The sequence below is a fragment of the Rhinopithecus bieti genome, unplaced genomic scaffold, assembly GCF_001698545.2.
Source record: "Rhinopithecus bieti isolate Rb0 unplaced genomic scaffold, ASM169854v2 scaffold_10356, whole genome shotgun sequence".
Classification (NCBI taxonomy): domain Eukaryota; kingdom Metazoa; phylum Chordata; class Mammalia; order Primates; family Cercopithecidae; genus Rhinopithecus; species Rhinopithecus bieti.
In genome coordinates this window covers 53485-65647 of record NW_016806422.1, presented here as the reverse complement: position 1 = coordinate 65647, position 12163 = coordinate 53485, and the positions used below count along the sequence as shown (strand labels likewise).

The 12163-nt window shown below is 34.6% G+C and overlaps 1 protein-coding gene across 1 annotated transcript in view; it reads right to left on the bottom strand.

Moving 5' to 3' along the window:
• LOC108532435 (low-density lipoprotein receptor-related protein 1B-like) overlaps positions 1 to 12163 on the bottom strand; it is a 614569-nt gene that overhangs the window by 567635 nt on the left and 34771 nt on the right. Inside the window, 1 exon segment of the mRNA XM_017876508.1 lies at positions 6331 to 6588. Within this exon segment, the coding sequence (XP_017731997.1) occupies positions 6331 to 6588 (258 nt within the window).

Here is a 12163-nt window from a genome sequence, read left to right as displayed (position 1 = left end):
ATAAACAGAACTGAAGGCAAAACCACATGATTATCTCAATAGATGCAGAAAAGGCCTTTGATAAAATTCAACATTCCTTCATGGTAAAAACCCTCAATAAACTAGTAATTGAAAGAACATACCTTAAAATAATAAGAGCCATATATGACAAAACCACAGTCAATATCACACTGAATGTGCAAAAGCTGGAAGTATTCCCCTTGAAAACCGGCACAAGACAAGCATGCCCTCTCTCACCACTCCTATTCAACATAGTATTGGATGTTCTGGCCATGGCAATCAGGCAAGAGGAAGAAATAAAGGGGATTCAAATAGGAAGAGAGGAAGTCAAATTGTCTTTGTTTGCAGATGACAAGATCCTGTATCTAGAAAACCCCATTGTCTCACCCTAAAAGCTTCTAAAGCTGATAAGCTACTCCAGCAAAGTCTCAGGATACAAAATCCATTGCAAAAAATCACTAGTATTCCTATATACCAACATTATGCAAGTAGAGAGCCAAATCATGAATCAACTCCCATTCACAATTGCTACAGAAAGAATAAAATGCCTAGGAATACAGCTAATAAGGGAAGTGAAAGACCTCTTCAAGAACTACAAACAACTGATCAAAGAAAGAAAGAGGACATGAACAGAAAAACATTTTGTGCTCATGGATAAGAAGAATCAATATCATGAAAATGGCCATACTGCCCAAAGCAGTTTATAGATTCCATGCTATTCCCATTAAACTACCATTGACATTCATCAGTGAATTAGAAAAAACTATTTTAAAATTCATATGAAATCCAAAAAGAGCCTGTATAACGAAGCCAATCCTAAGACAAAGAGCAAGGCTGAAGGCATCACACTACCTGACTTGAAACTATACTACAAGACTACAGTAACCAAAACTGGTACATGGTACTAGTACAAAAACAGACACAGACCAGTGGAACAGAATAGAGAACTCAGAAATAAGACCACACATCTACAACCATTAGATCTTTGACAAACCTGACATAAACAAGCAATGGGGAAATGATTCCCTATTTAATAAGTGGTGCTGGGAAAACTGGCTAGCCATATGCAGAAAATTGAAACTGGACTCCTTCCTTACATCTTATACAAAAATTAACTCAACATGGATTAAAGATTTAAATGTAAAACTCAAAACTATAAAAACTCTGGGAGAAAATCCAGACAATACCACTCAGGACATAGGCACAGGCCAAGATTTCCTGACAAAATCACTGAAAACAATTGTAACAAAAGCGAAAATTGACAAATCAGATCTAATTAAACTAAACAGCTTCTGCACACAAAAGAAACCATCATTAGAGCAAACAGACATCCTATAGGATGGAAGAAAATTTTTGTAATCTATCCATCTGACAAAGGTCCAATATCCAGAATCTACAAGAAACTTAAACAAATTCACACATGTGCGTGCCCCCCCACACACACACACAAATTAAAAAGTGGGCAAAGGACATGAAGAGACACCTCAAAAGATGACATTTATATTGCCAACAAACATGGAAAAAAGCTCAACATCACTGATGAGAGAAATCCAAATCAAAACCGTGATGAGATATCATCTCACGCCAATCAGAATAGTGATTATCAAAAGTCAAGAAACAACAGATGCTGGTGAGACTGTCAAGAGATAAGAATGCTTTTACATGTTAGTCACATGTTACAAATTAGTTCAACCATTGTGAAAGACAGAGTGGCAATTCCTCAAAGACCTAGAACCAGAAATACCATTTGACCCAACAATCCCATTACTGGGTATATACCCCCCAAAATATAAATCATTCTATTGTAGAGATATATGCACGTGTATGTTCATTTCAGCACTATTCACAATAGCAAAGACATGGAATCAACCCAAGTACCCATTAATGATAGACTGGATAAAGAAAATGGTACATATATACCATGGAATACTATGCAGCCATAAAAAGAACCAAGATTATTTTCTTCGCAGGGACATGGATGGAGCTGGAAGCTATTATCCTTAGCAAATTAACACAGGAACAGAAAACTAAGAGAACCATATTCTCATTTTCAAGTGGGAGCTGAATGATGAGAAAACATGGACACAGGGAGGGGAACAACACATACTGGGACTGTTGTGGGGGTGGGGTGGGGAAGGGAGAGCATCAGGTGAAATAATGAATGTTGGGCTTAAGGCTTAGATAATGGGTTGATACGTGCAGCAAACCACACGTTTTCCTGTGTCACAAACCTGCACATCCTGTGCATGTATCCCAGAAATTGAAATAAAATTAAAGATAAAAAAATTGTCAGAATTCAAAAATTATCCAATAAGGACTTAATTTAGTAGCTCTAGTTAGAGGTTCAAATAGAACATGATTTAAGGTTGATATTAAAACAAGCTAAGGAAAAAGATAAAAGTCTGTGAATGGGGTTAATTCAGAAGCTAAGTCCATGAAGAATAAGCAGTTATTTTATTTTTAGCTAGGTATACTCTACTGGATTGGAGTTGAGCCCATGAGTGGCTCAAGAGAAGCTGGCTAAATCCATGTTAGAATCTTAAAAGTGATCCTTGAATTTTTCAGAGTATTGAAGAATTTACCTATAAAAAGACAATGAAAGTGTTTACTGTCCAGCTGGGGGATGACTATATGGCTCTGAATCATCCTCCTTAATAAGAGATTAACTCAGAAAATATTCTTATCTCAATCGTCTCTATGCACTTTGTCCTGAGGAAACAGATTGAATTCAACACTTTTGTAAATCCCATAATTTTTGTTATTTTGGGTATCTGTGTCCCTACCACAGTACTCTCCAAGAAAAATTTTGGGAAACAATCAGCTGCTACAAATGTGCTTTGTATGAATACTTTTCTAAAAAACAAGTTTTGCTTAGAAGACATCTAACTCCAAAATTATCCCCAAAGTCTGCAACTTTCAGGCTAAAATGCTAAATAATAAATATTAGTTATTGATAAAAAAAAATACAATTCAATAGGAAATTTAATTTCTATCATTTCCTCCAAGGTTCATTAATACAATTTATTGAGCATATTATTATCATTCTTCTTGATTCTCTCACAATATTGCTTAGGAATGATGTACAATGTTAAACGTAAGACTTTTAAGGAGGCCACATCAGAATCATTGGGTCGGCCTTTTCAATGCTATAGACTTCTACAATCCACTTTTTCCACCTCCCTTCCAAGATTCATACAACTCTCTCCCACTTAGAGGACCTGTCTTTGCAAGCCAACATTAGTAATATTAGTAGACCTAATCATTTTTGCTTTGCTAACGTGAAAAAGTTGAGACCTAAGCGCAGCGTGGTATTTCGAAAAAGCTATAAAGTCTGACCCAAGTGAAACCTACCTAATTATGCTGTGTACAATTATCTAACTACTCAGTCTCAATTTTCCCATAAAAACAAAAGAATAATATCTCCCTGTTGCAGATAGTCTTTCAGCATATACAACACAGTTAAAATATATCATTTAAGGTAGATTTGTTTTTCTAGTGTCTTTTACAAAAAACAGGGCTTAGATATCCCACTTCCGCATTCTTTTTAGCCATCCAGGTTTGCCTAATACATCTGAACTTTGAATAAAAATGCCATCTATTATAAAACAGGAAGGGCATATCTCTTCTGCTTACTAACCAGAGATGCAGTGGGTATCCAATGAGATGAGATGTGCAATTTTTAAAATATTGCAATAAAATATTTACTACTATATTATGGAAGTGTTAACTGCAAGTCAGTTTGACCTGCAATGTTTGATTTTCTTCTCATAATAATCCTTTGAAAACTAAAATGTTTATATTTTCTCAAAAAAGCATGTTCTCTTCAGGTGAGTTAAGAGAAAAGCACCTACATATAATGGGGGTGGGAGGAACTAAAGAGAATCTCTGGAACAGTGGATAAAAGTGACAGGTATTCAGGCTGACTTCCATCAGTTCATTATTTTTGCTTATACGGTATGACAAAGATTTTATGTAATTATAGATGCAAAGACTATTCAAACTTCATTATCATATCACAAACTGTCATAGTGACACAGAGCCCACCATATTCAATGGCAGCTCTTCTGTGACATGTTGATAAAATGCGTGGCTTACAAGCAATGACAGAGAAGCTCAGTCCTGCTCACACCCCTGCCCCGCTCCAGTCATGAAATTACTTCCACATATTTAATCACTTTTTTCTAACATGACTATGTAATTGCATGCTTAAACTTAACCTCATCACAGATTATTTACTCAGATTAAAATATTTTCAGTGAATTTATTTTTATTATTCAAAATGAATATTCTATTTGGCATTTCACTGAATTCCCTAGCAACAACAACAACAAAATATATGTTTCTAGGTTTGCTGAATTGCTTAATAAATCAAATCTAATCTAAGTTATACTTATTTTCTACAAATATTCAATATGCAATTGCTTGGCCTTCCTTAGATTTATTTTAAAAAATATTTGTTTTTAAAACATATATTAAAGAAGAGAAGACTACCATTATTAGGGCATATTAAGTGTAGATAAAAAGTTCTTAAGTATGCTTAGAAAATAACTCTACTGGGCAACTTAGTGAATATTTTAGCTATTTGACTATTCAGTATTCCATTCGCTGGGGAAAATACATTTGGGTTAGTTGAGGTAATCACTAATGTAGCAAGGACTGGGGCCTTGTGTTCAGTTTCCAGCTGCTGCCTAAGCCAATGTCTGAAATACTTGCATCAGAAGGCAGATAATCCTTATTACTCACATAATAAATAACATAAATTACATAATAAGGATTATCTGCCTTGTGCCATCCTTTATTAAATGTATTATTATTTAATATGAATGACCATTTCTCTATAGAGTTCTTGAAATATTCACTGCTTTCGTTATAATTTTGATCTCTTTTCACAATAAATAACTTCATCAATTGCTTCATTTATATTAAGAGGATCTTCAAAATGTTCGACAATATTTGTTAAACACTTTGTTCATTTAAGTATATAAAATTATACCTGTATGTCCTATTTTTCACAATTTGCCATTGACTCATTTAATCTAATTACAATGATCAAACATTATATAGTATTATTTCTTTATACAAGGATTAATAACCAGTTCATTTAATTGTATATGAAAAGCTTTATTATTGAAACTAGACCAAATATTCTAAATTTGAAAATCACCTTTATTCTATCACAGCATTCTTCTTTTCCACTTAACTAGATTGTACACATTTCTCTTCATTTCTTTTTTTTTTTTTAAAGACATAGTTTTGCTCTTGCCACACAGGTTGGAGTGCAATGTCACAATCTCGGCTCACTGCAACCTCCAGCTGCTGAGTTCAAGCGATCCTCCTGTCTCAGCCTCCCAGGTAGCTGGGATTAAGGGCATGCACTAGCACATCCGACTAATTTTGTATTTTTAGTAGAGACAGGGTTTCACCATGTTGGCCAGCCTGGTCTTGAACTCCTAACCTCAGGTGATCCACCTAACTCGGCCTTCCAAAGTGCTGGGATTACAGGCATGAGCCACTGTGCCCAGCTTCTCTTCATTTTCTAGATTTTATCTTAGCTGAATTTGTAAGAAACACTTTCTGTAAATCATAAATTAAATGGATACATGTTAAAATTTTCATGCTTATGGTTTCCCTAAGCATACACAAAGCAATTTTTATGCTTCTATGTGGAAGCAGGGAGAGAGAAGGAGAGAGAGAATATGTGTGCATCTCCGTGTGTGTGTGTGTGTGTGTGCGTGTGACAATGAGATTTCAGTTTATGGTAATATGCAGGAAGAGAAGGACGGTTAGTCTGTCAAGTTTCTGACATGAGAAGTCAAAGTGAATCACAAATCACAAGTTTGTTGGAAGAGGACGTATAAAAATTGATTTGCTTTAAAGAGAGTTAACAGGTAGTTACTCCCAATTAGCATAAACCTAATTATTTGAGGTATTTTTTAACTACAGTCAATGCACTTATAATTATCAACTCTGTCCCTTTTTTTATTTTTTTAATCCCACCTTCACTATCACATTGTGAATTTCCACTCAGTGAGAAAAAAAAAAAAAAAAAAAAAAAAAAAAAAAATTCCCAGTTAGGTGACACTGTAAAAAGCCTTAAAGAAAGAACTACAATTAACTCTGCAATTTACTACTTACCTAAATACAGAAAGTGTATGTGTATGTGTTTGCATACGCAAAACATGTAGTGAATACAGTAATTCAAGTTCATTGTATTTGCACATACAGCTTTCCAACATCCATGAGCTATGCTAGAAATTTGAGAATCCAGCCTACGGGTCTGTAAATAAAATCAGTAAAGGGTGGCATATAATATTTAATTGAAACACTTACTGTGGAAGGAATGAAGAATATTGATTGTCCATTCATCTGTTAATCTTCCTGCTTTTGTTACCTGGATACATTTGAGTTGATTTGAAGATTCTCTTGATTCAATCCAACAAATCATGTCTTCATTATAAATAAAATCCAGAGCATGAATTTCATTTCCATTGACTGAGCTTAGAGTTGCCATTTTACTTCCATTAAGATAGAAAAATTCAATTGTTTCAAAATTTGTGATTAATAGTATAGGTGGTCTATCTGTAGGTTCTGGAATAAAATAGAAAAAGAAGTAAGTTCAGTAAGAGTCATGATTATTTTACAGCTTTGCATTAGTTATTGAAAGCTATTTTCTATACTTTTAATAAATTCATAAAATAAAATTTTTCTTATAAAAATATTNAATTTTCTTATAAAATATTTTAAGTCATATGTATACTTCACACACACAAAAAAAACATTCTGCAGAACATTTGTATTCGTTATTTCCTTAGTCATAATGTATTGTCTAAATATGGGGACATGTCATTTACTTTTATTGTTGTAAGTAAAGGAAGTGGTGTGAATTGTGTTTCTAGAAATGATGATGGATCTAGACTGACATCTCCATACTGTTTTGCAGGTTACCCTCATGAGCAAGGTAATGTTTTTTTGAGTTGAATGTACGAGATCAGAAACAGATTCTCTGGAGGAGAAAACACAAAGTTCATAAGCTTATACAAAGAGTGCACCTGTGACTTTGGCCTCATTGGCTCCTTGACCAACCCCAAGAGCCAAACAATCACACATTCTCTTAGTGACTAGATAGTGATTACTGAGCCAGTTCCTTCCACATCCATTTTCTATAGTCAGAAAAATAAGAGTCTAGGTGAAAAATAAGATTCTAGATTTAAAATAAACTTCTTTAACACCACATTTTAAACAATGCAGGTTTGCTGGTATTAGGACTGAGTTTTGATGAACATATGCTAATTTCCCAGAGTTTCAATAGCATATTTAAAGGTAACAGTAAAATCTGATGGAAAATTAGTGTTGATAGAGTTTAGCTACACAATCATATTCAGAGTAACTCTTCTGCTAATTAAGAAATAGGAAATAGGTGGAAATCTTTAATTCAACTGCATCTAATGCATCAATAAATCCCTTTGACCATGAGGTCAAACCTATCAGACATCCCACCACTTCTCAGTAACTACTGCTACTGTCCTGCCATTATTACTCACCTAGATTATTTCAAAACTTTCTGCCTGGTTTCCCTTTTTCCGTCTATGCCCTCCTCATTTTTACAATATCCCAACACACCAGCCCGAGTTATACCATTAAAATGCTAAGGCAGATAAGGTCAGTTCTTCACTCAGTCCCTCAAAGGGCTCCTATTTTAACCAGAGCAAAATTCAAAGCTCTTATAATGATCTATAAAACTCTACCTGATCTGTATATTCATTACCTCTTTAATCTCATTTCCTTCATCTCCTTACTACTCTTACTCTTGTTTGTCTCACTCCAGACACACTGCACTTCTTACTGTTCCTTGAAGAAGCCAGGCAAGCTGCCACCTCAGAGGGGCTTCTCACTTCCTGGAATAATCATTTATCAATTACTGGAATGGCTTACTTGCTCACCTCTTTTAGGTCATTATGCAAATGTCATCTTAGGTGACGCATCTCTTAGAACTTTATCTTCTAAAAATTTTAAGACCCTACATTTTCTACATACTTTCTATTTCTTTCTTATTCACCAAACATAGTATGTTTTATGTACTTTTCTGATTATTTATTTTACTTCTGTTTTACCTCTAGCATCTAGAGAAAAAGCCTAGAGCTTAGTGATCATTCAATACCAGTTTTCTGAATAAATAAAAAGGACACATGGAATTCTCACACAGACTTCTTTCGAAACATTTCATGAAATGCAACAAAAATAATTTGTTTATTTAACCTATGAAGGGAATTCGGATTATGAGTAGCTATTCAGAAAATTTCATAAATATCATTTGACCATTCTGTAAGAAACTGAAGCTGAGCACTGTAAAGGTAGGGCAAAAGCAAGAGCCTATACTATAACTAATGTAAGTAACTAAGTCTAAAGTTTTGAAGCAATATTATTTAGTGGCCTTTTCTTGTTTGTTTGTTTCTGGCATGGGCCAGGATATCAGGCACTTGTGTTTCTCTCAAATAGAAGAGCCCACCAGCGAATATGATCTGGGGCCTCCCCTCACAGGCTTAAAGAAATCCTATAATTCATGCATTGGAATTTTTATCCCCATCATGCCAGATCCCTATTAACTTCAACAGCGGTGGTCCCAAGTTCAAGAGGCCAAAGAAGAGACACAAGTAGAAAAAAAAAAAAAAAAAAAAATACATTTAGGGAAACTTACACACAGAGACTGTCCAGCAGCAGCAGACTGAATGACCCACTACCACTTGTGAAAAGCACACAGCTTATATAGCACGTTCCCTTAGCACATTTCCCCACCGCCCTGCTCCGCCCCACCACCTGCAACCTCCATGTGGCAACCTTCCTTTCTTAAATTGTTACTTCTATCATGTGCACCTACCATACAGGGTCTGCTTAAGTTACATTATTGTTGTCAAATGCATCTGCCATAAACCTCTCCTCCCCAAGAAATTCTCTCAAGTCATAGGATTCCTGTCTGCCTTTAACAAGACTTCAAACATTTTTTTATACGTAATAACAACAAAACAATAAAACAAACAAAATAAACCAAGAAAGCCTCAATGAGATTATAAAACTAAGTAGCAGTTCAACAGTTTTTTCCCAATGGAGAAAATAGACTTATCCTGGACTACCTGAGTATAAGCCCACAACAAAATGTTCTTACAAATGCTAAGATTATTTCCATACACAAAAAAGTTCTCTCAGAAGCATCAGTAGAATTGTGAATCATCTCTGCTTAACATAACCTCGTCAATTGACCACATCTGAGCCTGGTTAGCTAGTCAGCTTCTCTCCTAATCTCTTAAATCTATCTTGAACTGTGTTTCACTTGCCCTCATCATTCCTAAATTTGGGGATCTAGACTTAGTCTTCCCTCTACTCTTACTTTTGTCGCTTTACTGTTGACCTTAGGACTCTTGAAACCTGTTGGATCATAGATTTCTCAGGTGATAGTAAAATCTTAGATGGGTGTGTAATCAGGTTAACAAAGATAGGCTGACCATGTCAGTCCTCAGTGTCTTCATTTGACAACTGAAATGACCTTAGTGAAACTACTTCTCACTCTAAACGACCCACTATGGAAAGCATCCTTGCTGCAAAGTTTTATGCAAAATCCAGATTTAGACAGCCATTTTTTTGGCTAGCTACTGGTCAGTAAACTTTTGTATGTCATAAACATTCTTTGAAGAGAGGCTGGAATATAAAGGCGTGTTGAGATTCCCCTGAGAAACTGAGATGGAAATGGGTTCATGGTTAACACAGGCAATGCTTATTTGACAAAATTAGTCAACTTATTTGGTTTAGGTAGCTGCTTGTTGAGTCAATCAGTTAATTGTTTTAGTGAAAACATAACCAGTAATTCTAAAGTCAGGTGCTTCATAATCTAACAGGGTTTGATTTAATAATGGTGACTTTAAAAAATCAAAGGACATACTGGAGGAAGGATACCTACAACATAAGTTGTGAATGCTTTATTTAAGTAATCTTCATTGGTCTTTGCTAATTATTAACTGTGGTTTACCTCTTGAGACAGAAGGTCAAATATGGAGGAAGGAAGCCACTGAAACACAAGAACCCACAAAACCCTCAAGGTCTAAGGATCCAATTCTTTCAGTGTATTTCAAGTTGAAAGCTGGCATAGCCCTGGCAAATATGTAATCTAACTCTACCTGCACCGCATCTAATCTCTGTTGTGCATCATTACCACATGCCAGTTGAAGAGCACCAGCTTGGGTAACGTGGATACGAGACTGCCCAGAATAGATGTGATGCTCTTATTGGTTGTCATCCTTAGTCAATGGACAGTTTTCCCAAAAGAACACTTGAAAAGCACATTAGATGACTTCAATCAAAGGGATACCTGCATCAACACTTAGTGAGAGGTAATGAACATTAACCTTCCACACAGAAGATACTGAAGCACAAACAAGCACTCGGTTAACATTTTAACTTAGAGAACCAAGACGTTGGTTGAATAAACACCTACAGCAGGTTGTCAACTGATTCACGGTAGAGGAGAAAATTGTCCTCATACTCCTCATCACTCCTTGTATGTTGACAGACCTGAAAACATTTCTCTCTCCTGTGATGGAGCATTGTATTTGTGTTCTGTATGATCAAAAAATGATTTGATTTTCCAGTAATGTATTTGTATTCATTAGTGCCACAACCTTTGAAGACTGATTCTAAAATTGTGAATTGAAAAGAGGAACTTGGAAATGTGGAAATGCTTATTTGACCAGGGTCATAAAATACCTATTTAAATTCCAAGTCACTATAACCATGTCCTTGAAAGCCTATCCTTACCCTCTCACAGTCAAAAGTATACTAAAAGTGGATTTATTTACTTGCAATAATATGATTTTGATATATAGTTTGTGCTAAATAAATGTTTTCAGTGTGTATAAAACTTGCCATTTTAAGATTTCATTTAAACCTCCAGTTCTTCTATTCAATTATAAGAATATTAATTTGGCTAGTTTCCTTCTAAGTGATTGAAGTAATGAATTCAGATATTAACAAATAATTATGTAACTAACAAATACATGTATACATGTATATATAAATATATATAATCTAATTGTTCTATATTTTAATTTTCTTTAATTAAACCTGTAATTGTATGTGTAAGCAATTATCTCCACTAAATGAAGTTCCCAGTATGTGCATATCAATATTTCTGAAGTCAAACATGAAAAAATTCCAGTTTTAACTGAATAAAAGGTTGAATAATGACTCGCATATAAAGTATATAAAATGGAGAGTCAGACTAATGTTGTGAGAAAACAGAAAATTGTAATCTACACAACACAAAGAATTGGTTTTAAGCCAGTCATGAACTTCAAAGATTGAAAGAGGATTTTTTTCAGATTTACTCTTATTTTATCATATACAAATTATATAAAGGCTGTAAAATAAGGAAAATGGGTATGCAGTTAGAAATGAGAAGACTAAGAACTTCTAATCAAAATCATTAAAACTTATGTAAGAAGTGAATTACTAATATATGAAACAAAATTCAGGCAGTCTGTAAAAGGTCTATTTATTTATTTTATTTTATTTTTTTGGTGTGTGTATGTGTGAGGGAGTCTTGATCCATCACCTAGGCTGGAATGCAGTGGCGCGACCTCAGCTCACTGCAGCCTCCACCTCCCAGACTCAAGCCATTCTACTGCCTCAGTCTCCTGAGTAGCTGGGACTACAGACATGCACCATCATGCCTGACTACTTTTGTACTGGGATTATAGGCATGAGCCACTGCGCCCAGCCAAAAGGGCTAATTTTTTGAAAAAAACTTATAAAATTATGCAAAGAACAGAAAAGTTAAATATGTAATATTAGGAGAAAATTATGTAGTTTAAAAGGAGAGATACAGAATCATGGTGTGGAGAAAAAAAGACAGAGAAAGTATTACAGTATTCAAATATATAATAAATTGTAGATCAAAGTCAACCAACCAAACTGAAAATGTGAATCAAGTTAATATCATATAAGTGAAAAAAAGATATAACATTGAAATATTTTCTTTTCAAAACATACTGCCATATTGATTTCTCCCTGTTTTCATTCCTTAACTATTTTAATGAAAAAAATATCTTTACCAAAATGAATAATATTCAGAATAATGACATATTGTCATATACCAAAAGAATGTATTCTATCACAT